The following is a 24192-nucleotide window of genomic DNA, read 5'->3' as shown; positions in this document are numbered from 1 at the left end:
CCCTTAATTTTTGAGAGACACAATGTCAAAATTTAAAACCTGTGAAAAAATATTTTTACCTGAAATATTTGTGTTGTTACATATCAAAGTAAGGTGCATGCCGTTTTCTTTAAAATGAGCTTTAATGCAACTCTGAAGCTCCCATAGAACTTCAGTTAGTTCAGAACATTTTAAAACACTGCTGCCAAGATATTTTTTTTGACGAATTCAGAAATTAACTACTGATTAATTGTATAAGATAGATTTTTTTAAAAATTATACATACATTTGAGGTGTCAGAGAGTAGTAGGATTTCAGAAAGTTTCTTGAAAATCTCAAATGATCAGCTTGACAATTATGCTTATTTCTTACTTGATTTAAACTGAAATGATGCACTTACCTGTCGAAAAATAAATTAATCTGTACGAACAAAATCAACAACAACTTTCGTAGGGCCATGGTGCAAGACCTTTTACTTCACTCTTATCAATAAATATAAATAAATGCTAAAAATTGAAAATGATGTTTTGTTTGCAGAATGACTAAGAGTGTACTCGCAAATTAGCTGGTAATCCTCTATACAGAGGGAAAACAATGTTTCACTTCTGTGGCGGTAATCACTTAACTTTCGATCGATTTATAAAGTTTGACAAACCTTGCTTCAAAAATATCCAAAGCGTGTGATGATCCTTCAATACTTTTCCTTCGGTGATTTCCAATAGTTCAGCAAGTTTCAAGAAACTCAATGTGCGGCAAATACGGCAACCTAATTTTCTCCGACACTCTACCTTTTCATACAATTTTGATATTTCATACTTTTTATCAATCTCAAGTTCAATTAACTTTCTTTTTGAAGCCATTTTATGTAATTATTATGTAAGTTGAAGCCATTTTATGTAACTAGGAGAGTCCATTTTATGGACTCTCCTAAAATATTTTGGCTTAATATTTTTTATTTTAATAGTTACATGTGATTAAAAATTGGTCAAATTGAACAGCATTCTTATAAATGCTAAATGTTGCATTTTTGAAGGCTTGTATAAACGTAACTAGGAGAGTCCATGTTATGGACTCTAATAGTTCATAAAGGCAGTTGAAAATGAAAATGTCCTATCTCTTAATCCCCTGCACCAGAAATAAGTAACTTTTCTCTTTAGCACAAATCCAGTGTTGCCACAAAATATTGCAACTGGAAGAAAATACTTTGTACTTTTTCTACTGACACCTGTTTTCTGTTTTCATTGAACAGAGAGTACAAAAGGCCAATCTCAAATAGAACAACAAAAGAAAAACAAGTTCGGAGAATAAAGAGCAGCATAAGCTTTATGCTGCTGTTTACTTAGTTGGTAAAATGCTGGTCTAAAGCATCAAAATTATTCTTGGAAAGCTATAAAAAAATAATAGTAATAAAATAAAATAATTTGCTAGATTAAGTTAAAAAAAATAAACAAGTGGTCAACTTACAAAGGGTTTTTTACAATACTCCAAACCAAATTTTGTGTACATTAGTGGTCAAGGTAGACAGGTGGTCAAGATAGAGAAGTGGTCAAGTTACAGAGGTTTTCCTTCATTATATACGATAAATCCAATTCCGTTCCCGACAAAAGCGGTCAACATAGGCAGGCGGTCAACTTACAAAGGTGGTCAACTTTACAGGTTTTACTGAATTTCTTTTATGATACTTAGCATGTTATTGGGTATTAATTTCAGCAAAGCTAATTCAGTCCTTAAAGAATGAGATTAAAAAATAGAATCCTTAACTATGAAAAAATTGAAATATTTTCAGTTTTTAAAACTCAGTTAAAAGTTAACTATAATAATTTTTTAAATTTTACTCATATCAGATGAATTGCCTTACCCCATAGATTACAACAATATATAACTTTTATGTTTTCCTTAAATAGTTAATAAAATACAAGTCTTCAAAAATGCAACATTTAGCATTTATGAGAATGCTGTTCAATTTGACCAATTTTCAATCACATGTAACTATTAAAATAAAAAATATTCAGCCAAAGTATTTCAGATATTTTTATGTAGGATTAAAATTAACCTGTATACCAAATTTCATAAAGTTACCATGCAGCCACCACTTTTTTGTGAATTTTGCGCATTTCGTATGGAATGACCCCTACAAAGATATTTCCATGTAAAGATGAAAATTTGCTACCTCATTAATAATTCCTCAGTAAAATCATGATTATTTGTTCACAAGAAATTATTTTGGGATTTTCTTCTTGGAGAAAAATATTCAGTTTTCATACATGGTCATTTTGAAGGTATGCATTATGAATATTTTTGCATTAGAATATTTAGGTTAGAAAGATGAAAATGTTTGGTTTAATATCACATTACCCAATAAGAAGATGAATGTAAAATTCTTAGTATTACAATCAATGTTTGTAATTTTCCACAGCTATTTTTCAGTAAAATTATAAAGCTTAGTGTAAAAGATAATTTATTACCAAAAGTGTAAAACATTAAAATATAAAGTTATATGAACAAAACATTTTGTACAGGTATTTACATTTTTGCATTCAACATTTTTCAAATAAATTTCATGATGATAATTTGATGTTATGGCATGCCAAATAAATCAACTTTATGTGAAATCTTTTTACAACCAGATGATGAAAAAAGTTGAAACTCAGTTGGGTAATAAACAATCTCTTTTGCAACTTCAGATGCTATTACATCATTTACAGGTTGCCCCCGTTCAATAAGTTCTTTTTTGATGCACTCTAAAACATGAGACTTCTCCAAGGGTAAAAAAGGAACATAAACATCAATGAGATTTTTCTCAATAATTTTATTACCCTTGAGTCCACCTATAAATTTAATAAAGAAGTATTAAATTTTTGAAAAAGAAAAAAAAAACGAAAAGAAAATTGATATTCTTTATTGATAGACAAGTTGGGGAAATCAGATTTTTCAAATAAGAGCATGAGCGTAAACTTACAAATTATGCACCTCAGGTATTTAAAGTCACCTAACACCAGTTCAGTACACAGAGCTACATTATTTACATCAAGTTTTTATATTTTGATGTGACAATTAACTAAAACATAGAAATCTGAGAAGAAATTTCTTTATAAAATGACAAATCACTAAAAATATGTATGCAGCATTTTATCTTAAATACTGATATGCCTTTCGATTCATTTCAAGTTTACAGTAATACTTGTTTCTGCTATTGAAATATGTTCTACAATTTGAAATAATGAAGCTGTAGTTTTTCAGCAACACAATTTCAAGTTGATAGATCAGAAACAAGAATTGTAATATCCTATTTTTCATCTACTTTTTAGAATCTCCAAAATGTTTTTTAACAGCCCACATATTAAGAAAAATGAACACAAAATTTACTTTTGATGCTGAGAGAAAAATGACACACATATTTAGTAATAAAAGAAGAGTAAATATCGTGAATAAACCATTTTTAAATAAAAACCCTACAAATATGTATGGGAATATCTACAAAAACAGGGAAGTTTAGAGTGCATTTGTTTAAAAATTCGCTTTATTTAATAATCAGAAAACAAATTAGGAAAATACTTTTAAAGGTTACATAACTCAAATAAGACATTAGTGCTTAGAAGTCATTTTTTAAAAGAGATGGACACTTTTGATAGTTGATATTTAATTTTTTATGAAAATTTCAGGTTGTGTTTGTAGTGCTGTAATTAGAAAAAGTGAAGTTTCTTTATTTTAAAATCAGGTTTGTTTGTCACTGAGCAGAGGTCAAAGTTAAAGGTTGTGAATATATGGTAGGGGAATGTGGGACAAATTGAAATGGTGAAATATTTTCTAAGCTTTTACCTTCATCTACGTAGTGATATTTTAACTGTGTAGTAACACATGTAATATATTCCAATCAAGAAAAAATTACCCCTGAAAATTAAAGAATAGGATGGTAGAAGCAATTTTCAAAAATTGATACTCATATTGTAAAATTTTTTAATTAATATTTGTAATATTATTTGAGATCTATCAATATGGAATGAAGCATTTATTTATTTAATATTGAGCTTATTTCTATTTTAAATGTTTTGTACAATTAGTTAAGTGCATGTGAGGCGAAGTGAAATAGTTCATTTCATCTCCGAACATTTTTGAGACCATTAAGTTAAGAAAGCTGATTAGGTCTGATGAGTTTCTGACATGAGTCTAAAACTGCACCACCTAGAGTATAATTGGAGCTCTTGGTACAATTTATTGATTCAGGCTTTTTAGAGTGATTGACCAAAACTATGATTCTTTTTGTTCCAAATTGTAAAGTTTGAGTCCATGTAATTAAAAAAGTTCATTAGGTGCCATGGGTTTCTAACCTGGACCTTAAACTACACCACACGGACTATAACTACAGCTGTGTCTCAAACTATTTTACAACTGACATAGAGTTATTGACCTTGAAACGTGACTTCTTTTGAAAATCTTCAACATTGAGACCAACTACTAAAGCAAAGAATAACCCATGTTATTTTCTGTTTTTCTGAGTGCTATACTATGGTGAGTAATTTCTCCTATACTTAATTCAGAGGGTCACTCACAGATTTAGCATATATTCAGACACAAACAAGGCAAAAAAGCAACGAATATAGCCAGTACAGGTGTATTTCATGTAACGAAAATAGCATTTTTAATTGCCCCCAAAGTCAAAGAATGAGCCACCAAATTATTTATGCTAGAATGTACATAATATCAAGTAGTATTCACATTTGAAAAAAATGGCATGGGTCACTCATTGCTTTTGGAGCAAAACCATCATATATTTAGTAGTATATATTTAAGACCTTAAACTTTGACCTCTACTCAAGAGCTGACAAGTTAAATTTGAGACGAAAGAAGCTTCACTTTTTCTTATGACAATACTACTATACTATATTCTTTTACTACATAGCATAAGTAGAATCCAGAATGAACGGATTTTAGTTTTGCATTAATTGGAAAATCAAAAAATTCAAAATAAGGGAACAGAAATAAGCTTTGATGATTTCCGAAAAATAGGCAAATTCAGTAGGAGTTTCATACAAAACAACATTTAATTGGAAATTATGTGCTCTACAAGATAATGTACTGATTTTTGTTCTATGTTTAATAGAAACAGCAATATATTCACATATGTGTGAAATTCTAGCAGAAAAAAAAGACATTACATCAATTTAAAAAACTCTAGATTAAATTTTAAAACGTGGACATATGCAATGTTCAAGCTTTCAGACCAAATTTCAATGAATACATAGGATATAGATTTTTTTTAGACATCACAGAAACACACATGAGAGACAGAGAGTCATGCTTTGATCTAACTAGAGATCATGCACGGGCATGCACAGTACACATTTGGCATTGCACGGGGTTTAATACAGTAGACCCTCGTTTTACGCGGGTTTATTTTACGCAGTTTCGATTATACGTGGTTTAAGATTTGACACCTTTATTTTATTTTACACGGATGAGTTTCGGTTTTACGCGGATACTGTAATGCAAACAGATAAATTTACCTGTCTTTCAAAATCCTAACTCCTAAAAATTGCAGATTATGCGTAATCATAGGCATTTTGACATGCTAATAATGGAGCTTGGGCCACTGGAGACATTTTATGCGATTGGTTCCAGAGCTCTATCCAGAAGTAAAGCTATTAAACTCACACAGTTCAGAACTCACTGGAAGAAGAGCTTTTAGGAGTGACAAAGGAGGCCAAAACAAGCGAGGACAGATATGTCAGTGACACGCAATCAAAAACATTCACATTGAAAATTTTGAGCCACTCCTAGACAATAGAAATGAACTTTCTGATTTGTTGGTGAAGGAAGATCTATCATGGAAATGACACAAGTGATGATGGATCCGTTAATGCTCTGTAAAGAATTACAGAGAAAAATTCTTAATGACTGCCAAAAGACTATCATAGCCAGCTCCTCTTTATAAACAGAACACAAAATTAATTTATGTTTTCTTAATGCATATTGTGCATAAAAGTCGATATAATGTACGCATTAAACTTATTATACAATTAGTCATCACTAGAATGAAGTATTTTGTTATCTATGGAACCAAACCCCTATATTAACACTATTATTAGGTCTCATTTTATGCGGCATTTCCTTGGAATGTAACCCCCGAGTAAAACAAGGGTCTACTGTATTTAAAAAAGGGGCTATTTTTTGAAAAGTTAGAAAAACCAATATTCAAACTTAAAATACTTAAATATTTAGGGTTGACCAGGGTAATTGCGGTAATGGGTTTTGATGTTTTTAAAAAAGTCATTCATTTTAAAAAATGTTAAAAAATATCATATTTTAGAATTTATATTCAAAGTTCTGCATCAATCAGGATGTACCCCACACAAATGTTTAACAAATTATTTACAAAAATAAAAATTGTATGAGGTATTCACAACTATCCTGAACAGGTTTGTAAATCATGTGACTTTTGTGAACGTTGTGAACAGGGCTGTGGAGTCGGAAGGAAAATGGCTGACTCTAACTCCAAGATTTTGAAACGTCTGACTCAGACTTTGACTTTTTTATTTATTTATTTTATTTTATTTATCAATTTCTTCCCCTCATGGGAAGGGGAGAAAAAACCTCTAAATAGAGATTGAAATAGTTCTTTCCATGAATTTTTCGTTTTGTATTGTACTGTAAACGTTAGAAAGTAATTTGAAAATCAAATTTTCCAATAGTTACGATTTTAAAAGTGAGATTACTTAATAACCATTTTTATAAAAATTGAAAATGATTTATTTGCTACCCTTTACTGTTTAACAAATAGACGTTGATCAAATCATGTGCTTTCAATTTTTGAAAGCTGCAACTAGAAAGAAAAAAAAACCTGTTTTGCAAAGTCAAAAATCCATTCTTGAAAGGGGAAGGTCTGCCCCAGATTACACCCATCTGGTGGGTGACAAACAAGTTAATTTTAGAATTTATAAAAAATATAAATACTTTAATTCTGAAAGATTTCCTCAATACAGCTTAAATTATATTACATCTGAGGCATTTACTATCAAAACCAGCTCATTCTGTATTTTTCTTAAATCCACTTTTTTTGCATATTTTGTAAATTAAGAGGGTCCTTCATAACCTGACGAAGGGATATAGCTCAAATCCAGCTCATTCCAACCCAAAATTAGATGAAATGTTGGCCCTCTGGATCAAATCCAGCTCATTCTGAGCTTTTGCCATCTCCCCCAGGCCAATGTATTACGACGACAACAGTTTAGTTTAAACAACAAGCCTTCTTTTTCCTTTCTCTCCTTGCTTTCTGCATTTTATTTACAAAATTATTTTTTTTTGATAAATAAAAAAAAAGCTTGCTGTCCCATTTGGCATTGCAATTTATGACCTTTTTCACATTGTACCAAAATTTCTCTCTCAACTGTGAAATTTCAGATCATTTAAAAAAGTTAAGTGAATGTCATTTATTTAAAAATTGTAAAGACACAAATTAATATTAACTGGTAAACTGGAAAAAGCAATTTCACACAATTTAATTGATTTTTTTTTTTAAGCTAGAAAAATCGTGCTTCTGCATCACAATTAGCTCACTCCAACCTAATTAGCATAATTACACCCAAAGTAATGCACCTGGAATGAAAATGAAAAACTAATCAAATTCTAGGCAGTTAAACCTACAATTTAAAAAAAAAAAGCTTTAGAACTGTGGACCTGAGAAGTTTTTGTTTCTCCTGTAAAATTTCTAAAAATGAAATAAGCTGGTTTTGACAGCAAGCTATATCTATAAAATTTAAACGCAAGTTCGCAAGTAGGGGACTATATTGCGGAGAGAAGCCAGGTACATGCACGTCTGGAGCAAATTTTACACAAAATGAGGCAGTATACAGTTTTGTACAAATAGCTTTTACTACATTTATATTTCTTCTCCTCTCAATTTTGAATGTTAATTTTATTGGCTACTTTTGACTTAACCTTAATATGATTTTAAGATTATCTGCACTTGAGTGTTGTAACCAAAAAATCATATACTTATTTATTTCATACTTTTTAGTGAGAACTAAGCTATAGCTATAATCTTTAGATTTAAAATACATATATTTTATTGGATTCTTTGGATTCATGCTTTAGCACCAACACCTATTTGAATTTACCGAACACCCTTAGAAGCTTCTTTCCAAGCTACAGGTTCCGACTTGATCAAGGGAAACATTCCGTTTACCATTTCATGACTGAGATCGAAGTAAAAAAAAATATTATTATTATTTGTAAGTAATAATTATAAATGTTAGGCAATAAAACCATTTGCTGACAGTTGCTATTAGTTAAAGAAAGTTAAAAAAAACCATTAAACTAGCAGGTTTGCGCAAGTAACTATTACTGAAAGTGTAAGTTTGATAAATAAAGAAGTTAGCTAGTTTGCAATGGCAGTTATTTGCAAACTAGTAGGTCTTTATGCATAAATAGAACCAATTTCTAGTCAGTGTTTTTAAAAAATACAAGGGGGGTAAGTGAAAATTAGAGGGAAAAAAAGAAGCCCTGAGTCGGAGTTGGCATGTTTTCCAAGGACTCCGACTCTTCAACTCCAACTCACAGCCCTGACTCTCAATGGGATCAGAAATGCCATTTAGAATGTATTATAATAGAATTGTGGTAGATGTGAATAAAGCTCTGTTGAAGATGCTTATCTTAAATATCAAACGTAAAAAAAAAAAAAAAAAAAACGCTTTTGTTTATTAATAACTCAAAATGTTTCAATGTTTCATTTGTTAATGAGATTTAAAACATAGCTCTATTGTTCATTTACATCCACAAATCCATGAAAAATATAAGTTATTCTTTGGTTCTTGTATGTTTCCACAGGAAATGGCAGAACAGATATGATGTCAAAAACTGTGAATGAAAATATATCGTTTTCTTTACATAGAAACTCAGTTTTTGTGTTATTGGCACAACGGAATCCCTGTATAATTATTTTGCCATCCTTCTTATCAACATCATTTATTTTGTAGACATACTTGTAGTGCATTGTAATTGTGAATAGCATTTACAATTACCCCTTTTTTTAAATTCACATATACCCAATGCCAGATTTTCAAAATGAAGGTGTACTTGTGAATTTGTAATAAAATGCTAAATTGAAAAAACAGGAGAAATAAATATCTGAGCAAATCTGCCAGTTCAAAATGAGTGGTTTTAAGCATTTATTATGATAAAATTGAAACACAAAAAAAAAAAAAAATCATCCAATACCTTGTCAAAACGAGGCACTAGAAAAACAAATTTCTTCCGTAATTAAATATAGGTACAAGGAGATGTATGATTTGTCCGAGATTCGATAGCACATTAAAAAAGAACTAAAAATTATATTATTACAGTAACCTTTCGTTATATGACGCTTTTCGGAGGATAAAGAAAAAATGCAATATATCTGAAAGCACAATGTAACCGAGGTTACTAAAAATAGTTATCCATACAACATACAAGTAAATTAGCATTTATTCTTTTTAAAATGGTTTCGATGTATTTCACAAATGTACTATCACATATATTGAAATTTAAACAAGATACAAATTTAAGTAAATTTTCAGCGTTAGAGAGGTACAAATATCAAATGGCAAATGAAGCTCTTTCTTAGCTACGGCAAAATAAGAGTGCATTCTAATATCCTCTTATTCACTATAGACTTTCTAACCTCTTTGATTTGCAGTAGAAAGGATGTGAAAAGTAAAATTAACCAGATTGTTTCCAGAAAACTCTTTCGCCCATCCAGATCATTCTTCCTTTCTTTGGTGCAAATCCCGATTTGTGCAAACAAGCACAAATCTTTTTTGCAGTCAGTATGTTCTTTTCCACTTGGGTCGGTATGATACCTGCTTGCTGTCTCTCACTCATTGTAAAGGCCTTAGCATCAATAAAAAAGAAAGTTTCCAAATTATATCTTAAACTGAAATGTACTGCCAGTATTATACCGATGCGATTCCTCCAGTTGTTTGCTATTTCGATTCAGTGTGTGTGGGGTCGTTCTAGAAATTCTTTCCCAGACCACACTTATCGTGAGAAAAACATGTTACGCTGGTGTTTTATATCTGTCACCAGAATGGGAGCTGGATAAATATAAGACCACACGTAAATATGGCTTTTGCTCCTCTTTTCTGAGAAATGTTGGAAATGAGATCTTCAAAATAGCTGAATTTTATCCGAAGCTGGACATTTGTTGTGCACATAAACTTTCTCCGTTTGGTGTGATATGATGTCTGTGACACTATAGGGAACATTTTTCAACCACTTTGTCAACATCGTCTGACTGTTGTAAACAGGGGTGCATTCCCCGCCAAACGAATCCCCGTATATAAGAGAAAGTAAATAGGTCAAGGGGAGACACTCGTAGAGCAAAGAGCTGGTGAGTCACGGAGTGGCTCTCGCAGTTCAAAATATCTTTGTAACATTAAATAATCTGTAATTTGTAATATAGCTGTAAATATTGAGTGCATTAAACGTCTCTAAAAGACCATGCCTTCTCTTGTCATCTTTACACAAGAGGTGGAAACAGTACAGTATGTACATCTGGATGACAGGAATTGCCGCTGCTTTTCCAGTGAATTCAGAAGAATAGAATAATCTTCAACTTGTTCAGTTCATTGACAAAGTAATGAAGAAACGTACCTTTTCTGAGTAATACCATATGTTTTCATAAATAGTTTCAAGCTTAAAGCACTCTTTTTTTATGTTTTAATATTTCATTTCGGAGACAGAAGAAAAGAGCAATATATCTGAATGAGCGATATATCAAGGCGCTACATAACGACTGGCTACTGTAGTTGCACTTTCATAAAAATTACTGTAAATACTAAAATTATAGACGTCATTCAATTTCCCAAATTTACAATTACACCAGTCAACCCTATCAGCTATCAAAAAACATTTATTTCATAGTTTTAGTTCAATTTAAAGTTATTTCCAAAAAATTTTCAAATTTCCAATTAGTATATAAGCTACTTAAAAACAGAACTTGACAAAATGGAAGCGAATTTAATAACAGCGGGTATTCAGGTATTGTATATTTAAATGACTGACAGTTGAAGACAGAAGATTAGTTGTTATGTGGTATTAATACTGCTAAAATCAGCAGCCCAAGGGAATATGTAAAACTTCAGTCATGAGAATAATAAGAAACATCAGTTACATAACAACAAAAATTCCAAACCATTCAGTTAATACTCAAGTTTGGAAATTACTTACCTTCTTCATTAAATGCCCCAATATTGATTAATGGTTCTATATCTTTGAGTGTAATTTCTGTTCGGTCTCTGCCATCCAACCAAAAATTGAAAGCTATTCGGGTAATTTCACTTCCACCAGCATTGCTATAAATTAATAAAAGATTAATAAAAGGAATAATATGTAAAGACAATTCATAAAAATCTACTTATAGATTCTTTTGCTAAGGGTCAAACAAATGTTCATAGGAAATGGTTCAAATTATTTCTTTTGTTCCATAGAACAAAACTATTTGGAACAATTGTTTTAAAAAGCAAAACACAAGTTTTTTTTAGGTCAAAACTTCAAATGTTAAGCATTTTCCCAACTTCTTTCTAGTTTTTAATGATACAGCTACATTTTATGCTAGTCAGATAAGTTTCTCAGCCTTGACTTTCTTATGTCACTTTCTTAGTCTCTTGGATCTTCAGAAAGAAGGAACAAACTACAAAATATGCTGCTGTTGACAAGGAAAAAGAGTGTGGTCTATTCCAGCGATGGCGCCCAACCTACGCCCCAGCTCGTAAAGTTGATCGGTGTGGCCGTTGTCTAGTTAAATGTCAAATATCAAAAAGCATGATTAATGAAAGTATCAAATTTGGGGCCAAATATTCAGAAACTGGTTTCTGAAAAGCATGAATTTAATAAAATAAGCATCAAGTAATGATAACCATTGGTTTGTAACTGTCTTTCCTATTCCATATTTTAACATGTTATTTAGAAAAGAATGAAATATTTTGAAAATATTTATGTGTTTAGGCCTGCAAGAATGATTTTAATATGAGATCTGGCCTGCAGGCAGAAAAAGGTTGAGTTTCACTGTATTAGAATAATCATATCCTCATAGTAAGTTATAATTGAAATTTTTGTGTTTTGTTGACATTTTTTTTTTGGGGGGGGGGGGTCCCAAAGACATTTGACAAAAGGTTTTTATCAGCAGATTTTTTTGATTCATAAGCTCATTTCGTTTACAATAAAATAGGTGTTCCTTGTAACGTCGAAACATATGCATGCAGTAATCTGTAAGTATTGTGAAATAAAATATTGTTATTTTTAATTTCACTTTATTGCACAAAAACATTTATTTACTTCTTACTACTGTTACAGTTGTTTTACCCTCACCATCCATGTAGTACCGCAAGTGGTAAAATGAAAGCTAACACACAGTTGTTAAAAGAGTTGTTTTCCTTAGTTGGATTTTTACTTTTGTTTAAAATGCAGTTGTTTTAACTTCAATAACTCTTTTCTTTCTATTTTGAATATTACACAATATGATATATAGGATGAAACATTTTTATTTAATTACTCTTGGTACAAAAACAATTTCGTATTTCTTCAAAAGTATTAATTCCAGTCATTTCTGCTTTATTCAATCAGAAAGATAACAAAATAAATATTATTATTAAATATTCAGAACAGAAATATATTTTCTTTTTTCATGAAAATAAAGTGCTATTTTCAGTTTATTAGATTTTTAATCCTTCTCTCCTTGCTCCATTACGAGAAAATAAGAAAAAAAAAATTTTTACAGTAAACTCCTGGTTACTGCTGCGTTTCACACTTTCAAAAAGAACTTTTTTACCGATGATTAACTGAATGTTGATAAATGCACCCATTTTAATTAAACAAGTGCAAAATCTATATTTATGCATTCCAATTTATCCTTACCCCTTCTTTCCAATGACATGAAACCTTCCAACCTCACCAAAACCTGATTTTTAGATCAACATTATTTACTGATTCAGATCTATGCTATTTACTGATTCTTAGATCTACGCCACTTACTGATTTTTAGATCTACGCTACTTACTGATTTTTAGATCTACACTACTTGGTTGATGATCATGGAAATTTAATTCAAAATGATAGGAGTATTGCAAATGTTCTAAATAACTTTTTTCAGTGTGATTAACAATAACTGTATCTCAACAGTTGACACTAGCAAGACACAAGCTATTATACAGCTTGAGGATTTTGTGCTTTTCAGGGAGGAGGTTCTATTTCATTTGAAAAAAAGTAAAGCAATAAAAGCTCCGAGACCAGATAATATTTATCCGAAAATTTTAGTTGAATGTGCAAAGGAATTAGTTATTAGTGGATGTTATTTTAAATGTTTTCAATGCTTCTTATAACTCGGGGAGAGTGGCAGAGGAATGGAAGCTGGTTAACATAACGCCGCTCTTCAAGAAAGGGTCTAAAGGTAGTGCAGGGAATAACAGACCTGTAAGTCTGACTTCAGTGGTTTGTAAGATTTTTGGAACTTTGATCAAAATTAAGATTATGGAGTTCTTAGAGACTAATAGCCTGCAGTACAGTTTCAGAAAAGGTAAATGGTGTGCTTTTAATTTATTGCATTTCTCTAACAAGAATACCTTGGCTTTAGATAACAAAAAGTGTGTGGATATTGTCTATGTTGATTTTCAAAAAGCTTTTGATGAGGTATCACATGTTGTTCTTCTCAGTAAACTAGCTGATATAGGAATAGATGGAAAAACTTTATTTTCGGTTCGGAATTGGTTGACTGGAAGCAAACAAAGAGTAGTTGTGAGGGGAAATAATTCTAAATGGAGTGATGTTTTAAGCAGAGTTCCTCAGGGTTCAGTTTTAGGGCCTCTCTTGTTTATTATTTTTATGAATGACATCAATGAGAATATTTCTGGAAGCATTAATTGTTTTGCTGATGTAAAAGTTATGGGTATTGTAGAAACTGAGGAACAGGTAAAACAGCTTCAAGAGGATTTAGATTATATTACTAAGTGGGCGGATAAGTGGGGTATGGCAGTTAATGTAGGGAAATGTCAAGTGCTACACTTAGGTCATGGAAATAAGTGTACCAGTTATCGTTTACAGGGTTCAATCATTAGTCAGGCAGAAAATGTTATTGATCTGTTTATCTTAATAAATCAGGACTTCAAGTTTAGTCAACAGTGCAGCATAGTCAGTAACAAAGCCAACAGAATGCTTGGGTTTATCAATAGATCTATTTCAAAGAAATCTAAGAAGGTTCTTCTTCCTTTATATAGGAGTTTAGTAAGACCCCATTTGAAGTATGTTGTGCAGTTTTGGTCACTTTATCTAAGGAAAGATATTCGTGTATTGGAAAGGGTTCAAAGAAGGGTAACTAGACTAGTAAGGGAACTTTCAGATTTAGATTATGATACCAGATTTAATAGGCTTAATATGTATAGCCTGGAGTAAAGGAAGATCAGAGGGGACATGATTTAGTTGTTTAAATTTATCAAAATGAATGATGTTAATGGATTAAATTTTTGGACTAAAAGCAAGACGAGGGGTCATTGTTTTAAGCTATTCAAATCTCAGGCTAACCTGGAAATAAGGAAAAACTATTACTTTAGTAGGGTTGTGGGCACTTGGAACAGCTTACTGGAAGAGGTCGTAATGAGCAAGGGGGTGGATAGCTTTAAGAGGGCCATTGATCTTCATTGGGGACTAATAAATTGACTAGGACCAGCCTAGCTGAGCCAAGAGCCTGTTGCTGGTCGTCACATTTGTATTTGTATTGTATAAATAGATTGATGTTTTAAGGGCCTCTTTTGTTTATTATTTTTATGACTGACATTCAAGAAAATATTTCTGGAAGCATGAATTGTTTCACTGATGAGGTTAAAGTTATGCGGATTGCAGAAAATAAAGAACAAGTACAACAGCTTCAGTACAACAGATTTAGAACATTTTACTAAGTGAGCAGATAAGTATGATATGGCAGTTAATGTAGGAAAATGTCAAGTGCTACACTTAGGTCATGGTAATAAGTATATGAGTTAATATTTACAAGGTTCAGTCATTAGTCAGGCAGAAAATGTTATTATCTGGGTATCTTAATAAATCAGGATTTCAAGTTTAGTCAACAATGCAGCATTGCAAGTAACAAAGCCAACAGAAAGCTTTGATTTATCAACAGATCAATATGAAACAAATCTAAGAAGGTTCTTCTACCTTTATATGAGAGTTTAGTAAGACCTCATTTGGAGTATGCTGTTCAGTTATGGTCTCCTTATCTCAAGAAAAATATTTCTGTACTGGGGGGGCAACTAGACTAGTAAGGGGACTTTCAGATTTAGATTATGATACCAGACTTAAAAGGCTTAATAGCATAGAGTAGAGGAGAGTCAGAGGGGACATGACTCAGTTGTTTAAATTTATCAAAATGAAAGATGTTAGTGGATTAAATTTTTGCATGGAAAGCAGGATGAAGGATCATTATGTTGAGCTTTTCAAATCTCAGGTTAACCTGGAAATTAGGAAAAAATACTACTTTAGTAGGGTCATGGGCAATAAGAACTGCTTACCTGATGCAGCGGTAAAGATCAAGGGGATGAATAGCTGTAAGAGGGCCATTAATTTTTCATTGAAGACTAATAAACGGACAAGGACCAACACAGTTTGGCCCAGAGTCTGTTGCTGATCGTCAAATTTGTATTTGCATTTGCACTTATTGCTTTAGAACTACACTTCTTACTAATTTTTATACACTACTTATGCACGTAAACAAGAGACGAAAAAATTGGAATTTTTGAAAAAATTCCCCACCTGGAGACACTTTTGGTGCAACCTAAAATGTTTCAATAAATCTGTTTGTAGGATTTGCCCGTAAATGTGTGCAATCTGTTTGAAAAAATGAGCGATCCTTTTTGTTTACATACAATATAACTTCAATTTAACAATACCTGATTTAACGATTCCTTAATTTAATGTTTCATTTCATTATTTCGGGATTTGACTGCAATAAATGTCTATGTTCTTCGATTTAATAATATCCTTGATTTAAACTTTTTCCAGTCCCTTAACCCCTTAACAATAGAATAATTTTCAAGAAAATGGTCATAAAACTGTCTATTTTTTTATTTATGAAAATTATAAAAATAAGGGTATGAACAACATGTGCATTCAGTTTGTAATTTTCGATATTTTTTAGATTGAAATTTAAAAAAATTTTAATAAAAAAATTTTTATGAGAAGTTAACAAGCAAGATCACGCAAGCAGCGAAAATTTAAGAAATACGTCTTTTAAACATAAAAGATAATTTTATTAATCTTTTGTGTAATATTAGTAAATTTTTCTTGTGTGGTAAATTTCAAAGCATGAGATACAGAGGAAAACGTCAAAATCTGGACAGAACCGAATTTCTATCTTGCATCTCTGCAATTACATTTAAAATGGACTGGTGCTGCCATCTGGTGTATAAAAAGAGAAATAAAATGATTTCTGAGCAAAAGAAATGAATCGTTTCGTTGTGTTAATATTGCGCACCCTAGCACAGCAATATAATGGGCACGAGAAATGGAGGTCGAAACCCCAGCCTGTCACTTTCACGGGAGCAAGAGGGTCTGTTACCACTTTAGCTGTAGTTTAAATGTATGCAAGTGTTATTAATTGGTTTGAGTTATTACATGCACCAATATTTTACCTATTTTGAATTATTCATGAATTTGCTTATCTGTGGTTATCGTATCACTCTATTCCGTGGATAATCGGGAGTTTACTGTACTATTTCTAGGATATAAAAGGCTGCACATACAATTGAGCTATATTCTTGCAAATGAGCTAGAGGAATTTTTTTATGTATGGTAAAATGAAATCAGTGATAGAGGCCATTTTTTCCTTGAGGCTTTTCAAAATAAAAAGAGAGAGATTACACCAAAAAATTTTGAAAATGGCATATTATTTTTCTTGATCCTAACAGCTATTCTTTTTCAGACTGGATTGTTTAAGAAATCAGTAAAATATTGTAGGACAGGTGGCACAGCAAACTAAAAATATTTTATCACTTCACTTTGCCCCACATTCAACTATATAGTGTTCTAATTATTATTCATTTATTTTTCAAAAGCACAAATTTGTAACTCTAGTTTCAGAACAAAATGGTGGTACAAGACATGCAAAGTTTTAGGATAATAACAAAATGTGCTTAACTAATTAATTTGAACTGTGTAGAAATATTTCTTTTCCAGCTTAAAGAACACAAAGCATTAACCTATATGGTGCATTGTTACCATATAGTTATGAATTTTACTAAAAATTTTCCTTGGACCAAAATTGGAATTTCGAAAAACCCCACAGCTAAGAAATGGGCACAATAGTTTTTTAGTTAAGTAAAAATATTTGAAATGTACCTTAAAAATATAAAGATGTTCTTGCGATAATCTACTCCATCTACAGTTTCATAAAAGTCTAAAAATGGAGCTAAAACATCTATTACACCAGGAACCATCTTATCAACTTCATCAAAAATAAACAAAGATTGCCCACATCTTTTTGTGAATTCAGGTATTTCCTTTCGAAGTTTTTCCTGAAAAAGAAAGATAATACTTTACAAGTATCAGTAGCACAATTAGGCTGAAACATTATCATAAGGGTTTTCAAGCATTCCAGAATCAAACAGCAATTAACAAAAAATTACAAAGTGCTTTTAAAAGTTTTTTCATAAAAATGTATAGAAAATATTTCATAAATACATTTAAATTCAGATTTTTTAAAAAAATGTTAAAATTTTAAGTTTATTTAAATTAGAAATCATTATCTTCATCCAAAGATTATACTAAAGTGCATTATATAAGCTGATCATAGAAAATTCTTAAAAAGCAAGTTATGAACACAGTTGACATACAATTTCACTTCTTCTCTTTAAGAAAACGTCAGGGGTCTGTCCAGGATTTTTCACAGGGTCCGTTTTTTGTGAAAAATAAATAATTTTGTGAAAAATGAATTAATTTTGTGAAAAATCAAATAATTTCGCAAAAAAAAAAAAAAAAAAAATTGTTAAAACGAAATTTTACAATTTAGAGATGGCACAAACTGCATCAATTAAACTTAAAGTTGAGTCTTTTACTCTTCTATGTCGAAAAAATCATTCTGGAGTGTTTATCTGATATTTGGCGGGAGTGGGGGGGGGGGGGGGGGCATCGCTCTCTCAAGTATCAATATTTATCTACCATTCTACATTATGTTAAATTATACTAGAAATATTCCTGTACAGTATTTAAAATAACTGTAACAAAAAAAAAAATAAAATAAATAAATAAAATAAAATTCAGAATAGCGTTCAGCATTTAACTTTTTGACCCAAGACACTCTTAAAAAGCACAGAATTTCGTTTAAAGCTTATAAATTCCGTGATTTTAACAAAAATAAAAAGATATTTTAATTGTTTACCTCTTAACAAAGCGTAATAAACATCAAAAATTCGAAAAATCGGATTCCCATAGCGGATGCAAAGAGATCGCAATTCTCAAAGTGAAGGCATCAAAAGTATAAAAACGGCTTGTAAAAGAAATATTTTTGATAAAATTATTTTAAAATTGCATTTAAGAGCCCTATGATAAACATTTCATTAATATCTGTGGACACAGTTGACGCAAAAAAAAAAAAAAAAAAAAAAAAAAAAAAAAAAAAATAATAATAATAAATAAAATAAACCATCTATTCAGCATTTTAATTTTTGACTCATAACAGGAAATTTAATTTTGCTTTAAAAACTTGAAATGAGAGTTCCGACAGAAATAAAGAGACTTTTCATTTATTTGCATCCTAATAAAGCGAAGTTAGCTTGGAAAAAGAACAAAATATGATTCTCATATCGGATGTTAAAAGATTGCATTTTTCAAAATGTAGACATCTAAAGAAAAAAAAACGGTAATTAAAAGCGTTTATTTAAAGTTAATCATCCTTGTTAGCATCGAAAAATCAAAACTCATATAATTTTCTCCCAAAATAACAATTAAACATCGCACCACCGCACCGCAAAAACGCAAATATTGACAAGCTGGTAAAATGATAAGACTATTTTCTAATCAAGTCATTATAAAGGTTCAACGCCAGACGCTAAGTGGTGATAATTTTGAAGTTGGTAACCCTATCTGAAGAGATCATATTTTTCCCCACCCTTACTATCTATCTCTTTGCAGTTCTAAGTTCATTTCGCAGATATATATTATTATTGTTTATTAAATCATGAGCCCGGAGAAAAGTGCTTACCAATGCCTTTTCAGAAAAGTTTACTACAACACCGCTGCTAATTAGCTGTGATAAAACAAACAACCATTATATTTATTTGGCAGTAGCAATTACTTATCACTTGCAGGAGTATCACAAGAGTGCCGTTTTTTTTTTTTTTTTTTTTTCAAAATTAGCCGGTTTAGTATAAGCTGATCCCTCTAATTTGACTTCAAAAAAGGCTCCAAAAATTATCGGTTTATGCACAGAACTATGGTTTATACACTGAAATATGCGTTATTTTGCTTTTGCTCTTTCAGTAAACAATTTGTGAAAGATCCGATCTTGTTTATCATAATTTTGTGAAGGGTCCGTTTTGTTTCACCGGGATTTTGTGAAAGGTCCGTTTTGTTTGTTTGGGATTTTGTGAAAGGTCCGTTTTGGTTGATCGGATTTTTGTGAAGGGTCCGTTAACGGACCCAAATATCCTCTGGCCAGACCCCTGAATGTAAAACAATGAAAATGCTTTTAAATATGTGTAAAATCTGATTAGTGACACCAACATTATGTACTACAACTTCTAATCATTATATGAACTGCAACATCTAACATCTCTGCCAGAACTGTTCTGTTCTGTGTATCTTGCACAGTGAGTTATGTAATGCTTGTATTGTTATGGACATGATATTAAATTAAAAGATTTTTTTATTACAAGATTGTCTCTAAGTATAGTAGAATCCTACTAAACACCAAGCAAGACTCACATCACTTGTGTATAAACACTTTCCCACCGACAGTTACACACTACTACTCCATTTCATAATCTTACTGCTAATGAATCATAAAATCACCTAGTCCAGGGCCGTATACAAGGGGGGGGGGAGTTCTTAGAGTTCAATCCCCCACCCTGAAAAGTTCAGTTTGACATTTAAATGTTCATTTATATTTAAAAATTTCCAAAAAATATATTGTTCTAAAACTCAAATGTCTTTCATATGTATATTAATTACAGATACATATGAAAGTCGGGTTATCTATTATATTATTCATAATAGATAACCCGACGACTTGAACATTAGCACAAATAGCGCAAAGCTCCGCATGAAAGTTTTTAAACCCTCCCTGAAATTATTTTCTGGTTACGGCCCTGACCTAGTCAATAACTGCTGAAAAAGAATACTTTGGCTGAATTAGTTTTCAAAAAAATCTAGGGCTGACAAACATTGTTTTACCCATGAACCTTCACTTAAATCTGGCTCCCAATGCTTTTTGGCCGATTGCCTCCTCTAAAGGTTGACTGACAACTTCTTCAGCAGCACGACAGTCTTGTGCAGGCCAAGGCTTTCTGTTTGTTTTTCTCCAGGTAGTACGACTTTCTGCTAGGTTTCTTCTATTCCCAATATCTTCAAATCACTTTTCAGAGGCGCCCCCTCCCCAAGTTCAATGGCACAAATCCCCCCCCCCCCAAACTTTCTCATTTTCGAATTGGGTTAAACATAAGTTTTTAGAGTGTATAATTTCCAGTCAAATTCACAAGGGGGGGGGGGGGAGTAGCACTAACAAATTTGAACTGAAATTTTGTTGGATTGTTGACCTGCCTTGCCTTGCCTAATTTTAAAACGTGGACCATGAGTAAACAAGTTTTGGGTACCCCTGAATTTTGCTACACATTATTTTTATTTTTATTTTTTCAAAGGTATGAATAATTACAGGGACAACTTTCTGGCTTGGGACGGAGCCATTACAAGATGCATACATACATGTTTAAAACTACAGTTTTACATGATCTCTGGAGATGTTAGGGGAATTAAAGTTTTGGTGGCCCCTTCCCAGTAATTTTTCAATATTGAAACTTTAAAAGCGCAATTGTAAATATTCTACCGTTGTGTTAAGGAGGGCTTTCCTTTATTTTCAAAATTTTTTATTTCAGTTTATAATAATGTAATTCAGGGTTAGAAAAATCTTTAAAATTTTACATGCCCTGCCGGGCATGTTTGTCTAAAAAATACATGTCCAAATAAAAATTTTAAATGTTCATTTTTTTAATGTATAGTAACAAAAATATTTGAATTTGTTATATAGCATTAATCAGACAAAAAACTAATTTAACAGCTTTATATCTGAATCAAGAACTAAAATTTCAATATAAAATATTTTAAAAAGTTTAAATAAATAGTACATAATAAGTCATCATTTAAGTTACCAATACTTAATTAAAAAATTATAATAATTACATGCCCAACTGGGCATGTAAAGGTAAAAGATTCATGTCCGATTGGAATTTTTACATGACCTAGGCATGTTGGGCAGTATAATTTTCGAGTTCGGATGCAATTCAAATATTCAAAAGATGTCGTTAATTTCATCGAAAGCAATAAGTGTCCTTCATAAGAAGAAGATTTTTTTTTAACTCAAAACTTAACGTGATTTTTTATACAGTATAAATGCATTCAATAACTCATAGAATCTTAGGAATATTTTTAAAATACCTCAAAAAAAATTAACTTACACGGTATTCCTCTTTTTCAGAAGCATGAGGAAAATCATGAGTAGCAATGTACCAGTGAACAAATGAACTTTTACTGCCCAGTTTGTACAAATTTTCAGCTATCATTTTGCTAACATAATTCTTTCCACTTCCAGTCCAACCATGAAATGCCATTACTAGTGCTTTTTTAGGACTACTTTTGCCAGTATGTGCTTTTAAAGATTTTGGCACCACCATATTAACTAAATGTTGTCCAAACAGACGCTTTTTAAGACTAGATTCAAGCTCTGAAAAGAAAACACCATTAAATTACTTTTAAAAAATTATTTAAATTTTTTGAACGCATTAATTATCAATGCTATAATTTTCGACATTATTAATGCAAAATTTAATACTAAAACACACTACATTAGGAACATCCTGATGAAAGACAATTTCCCTTACCAGTAGATCACATGAGACAAGCACAATTGAGAGGTGTTTTGAAACAGTTTGTCTTATTATAGAAATGAAAGTAATAGTGGGAAAAGTAAAATTACAGAACTGAAAGGTAACTATTGAATTTTGCTTCACATGGATCCCAAGGACATGAGTATCATTATATAAATGGATCCTTCTAAGAAAAAATGAATCTCAAAAACATAAATGTCAAAGGTTTTCAATGTTATAAAAACATTTACCAGATTAAAACATACTATTTTTTCTTCAAAATAATTAAATTATTGTTAGGTTCTCAAATTATTCATTCACTACTTATATCATTTAACTATATTCATTAACACTTTATTTGTAAGAATTCAAATAAAGTACACACACCAGTAGTGGCCAGTGCTTCAGTGATGGCCACTTCAAGGTTTAAATGCATTAGTAGTGCATTTTTATATGCACAGTTGAGTATATTTTCAAACTGTGGGTCTACAATATTAATTACCTCTTTAGAAATTCAATCAGCGTATCACAGCCAAACTCTTCCTTAATCCTCCCAGTTTCTAAAAATGCTAGAATTTCAATTTGTTCAATTTTTTATCCATTTTTTCCCAAACCTCAAATTTGATCCAAAAGTGGCTACTCCAAAATCTGAAAATTTCAGTAGTGGCAGTCTGACATTCTCCCATCCGAAAAATTTACATTACTACTTTAAATTCAAATACTGGTCAATAAAATTGATTCAATATGATAGTAACATTAAGTAATAATATATCAATCACATTATTATAGTTCATTTCATTCTTCAAAGTATGTAAGTAATTTCGAAAGGGCCACTACTGATTAGGATTTCTAATCCTGTAATCCCGACCCCGAATCTCGCATGATATTGAGCGAGATTGGGAGCAAAATCCTGCGGAATTGGAAATCCCCCCAAGTTTTTTCCATTCAAACGTTTTCTAACTTTTGCGCTCATAAAAACGACTATTTTCACAAGCATCATCTGCTTGAATCACCTTCCTCGTATATCTGTAAGAAGAGCAAGAAAAACTCTGTGTCTTATAAATGATGAACATGGATTTACCATTTAAGAACACAATAAAAATAGAGTATATTTTTCTGAGAATGAATTGGTACTCTCATTCGAGGTTTCAGTTTTCATACGAACAAGCAATTGAAAAAATGTGTATAATTTTTAAACATTTTTGAAAACCATCACTAAAGTTAAAATCCAGGAAATTTCGCTTTAGAAAAAATTGGGAAAGTATTACTGATATAAAAACCCGCTGGAGTAGCCTGAAGGCAATGCTGGGTCACTTCTGTAAGCTTAAGGAATGCACTCAAAACTTTTAAATTATAAAAAGTGCACAATATTTTTCTCCAAAGAAGAAAGCATTGAAAAACCTGGCATTATTTATATAATATTCGGCAAGACTCTAAAAGAGGCAACTGAAACTTGAATGAATCACAGGATGACAACGGTAATTGCTTATTTTGATCTGACTTTGTAGTGCTCTGCAATTGGTGTAAGGAATTCGGGAAACACTAATTCAAGCAACAAAAGCAGTTCTTCCTAAAAAGTACAAATTTTTCTATTTGACATTTAATTAGAAAAATAAAGTCAATCCCGCGGGATCCCACCGGATTGGCTTCGTACAATCCCAAAATCCTGTGGGACTGAATTTGGTGCGAGATTGGAAACCCTACTACTGATGTGTTTACCTTAAATGTAATTATTCCCACTTGATTTGTTGTTGGATTTATCCTAAAGACTACTTGAGAAAAACATTTCTACATTTTCATATTCCTGCCATTTGAGTCAGTGCTGAAGTTGTAAAAATGACAGAAGGTATACAGTATTTGATTTTAAAATAAGATGGTTCATGGTGAACTTTGGAGAAAAGATGAAGGTTAGGCCCGAATCTACATACCCGCAACCAGGGTTGTCCTATTTTGTCCACCCCGGAAAAAATCTGGAAAAAGGCATCTCGGACACAATGTCATTTTGTCCATTTCGTCCACTTCATCAATAAACTGAAAGTTTTGAGTTAAAAATTTGAAGTTTGAAAATCTATACTAATATTATAAAGAGAGAGGGTGGATTTTTGTGTGTTTATATGTTCGA

General features: G+C 31.4%; 1 protein-coding gene across 1 annotated transcript; it reads right to left on the bottom strand.

The window, feature by feature from the left end:
- Nucleotides 1-2431: 2431 nt before the first annotated feature.
- On the bottom strand, nt 2432-23478 carry LOC129218788 (torsin-1B-like). The gene is made up of 5 exons (XM_054853110.1): nt 23472-23478; nt 21663-21928; nt 17335-17510; nt 11182-11306; nt 2432-2807 (listed from the first exon to the last, which is right to left on the bottom strand). Exons 1-5 carry the CDS (start codon nt 23476-23478, stop codon nt 2557-2559), a joined length of 825 nt encoding a protein of 274 aa, XP_054709085.1. The 3' UTR covers nt 2432-2556.
- Between the last annotated feature and the right edge of the window lie 714 nt (nt 23479-24192).

The sequence above is a fragment of the Uloborus diversus genome, chromosome 3 (genome assembly GCF_026930045.1).
Source record: "Uloborus diversus isolate 005 chromosome 3, Udiv.v.3.1, whole genome shotgun sequence".
Classification (NCBI taxonomy): Eukaryota; Metazoa; Arthropoda; class Arachnida; order Araneae; family Uloboridae; genus Uloborus; species Uloborus diversus.
Note: the sequence above shows the minus strand (reverse complement) of the source record. Positions and strands in the feature narration are given on the sequence as shown.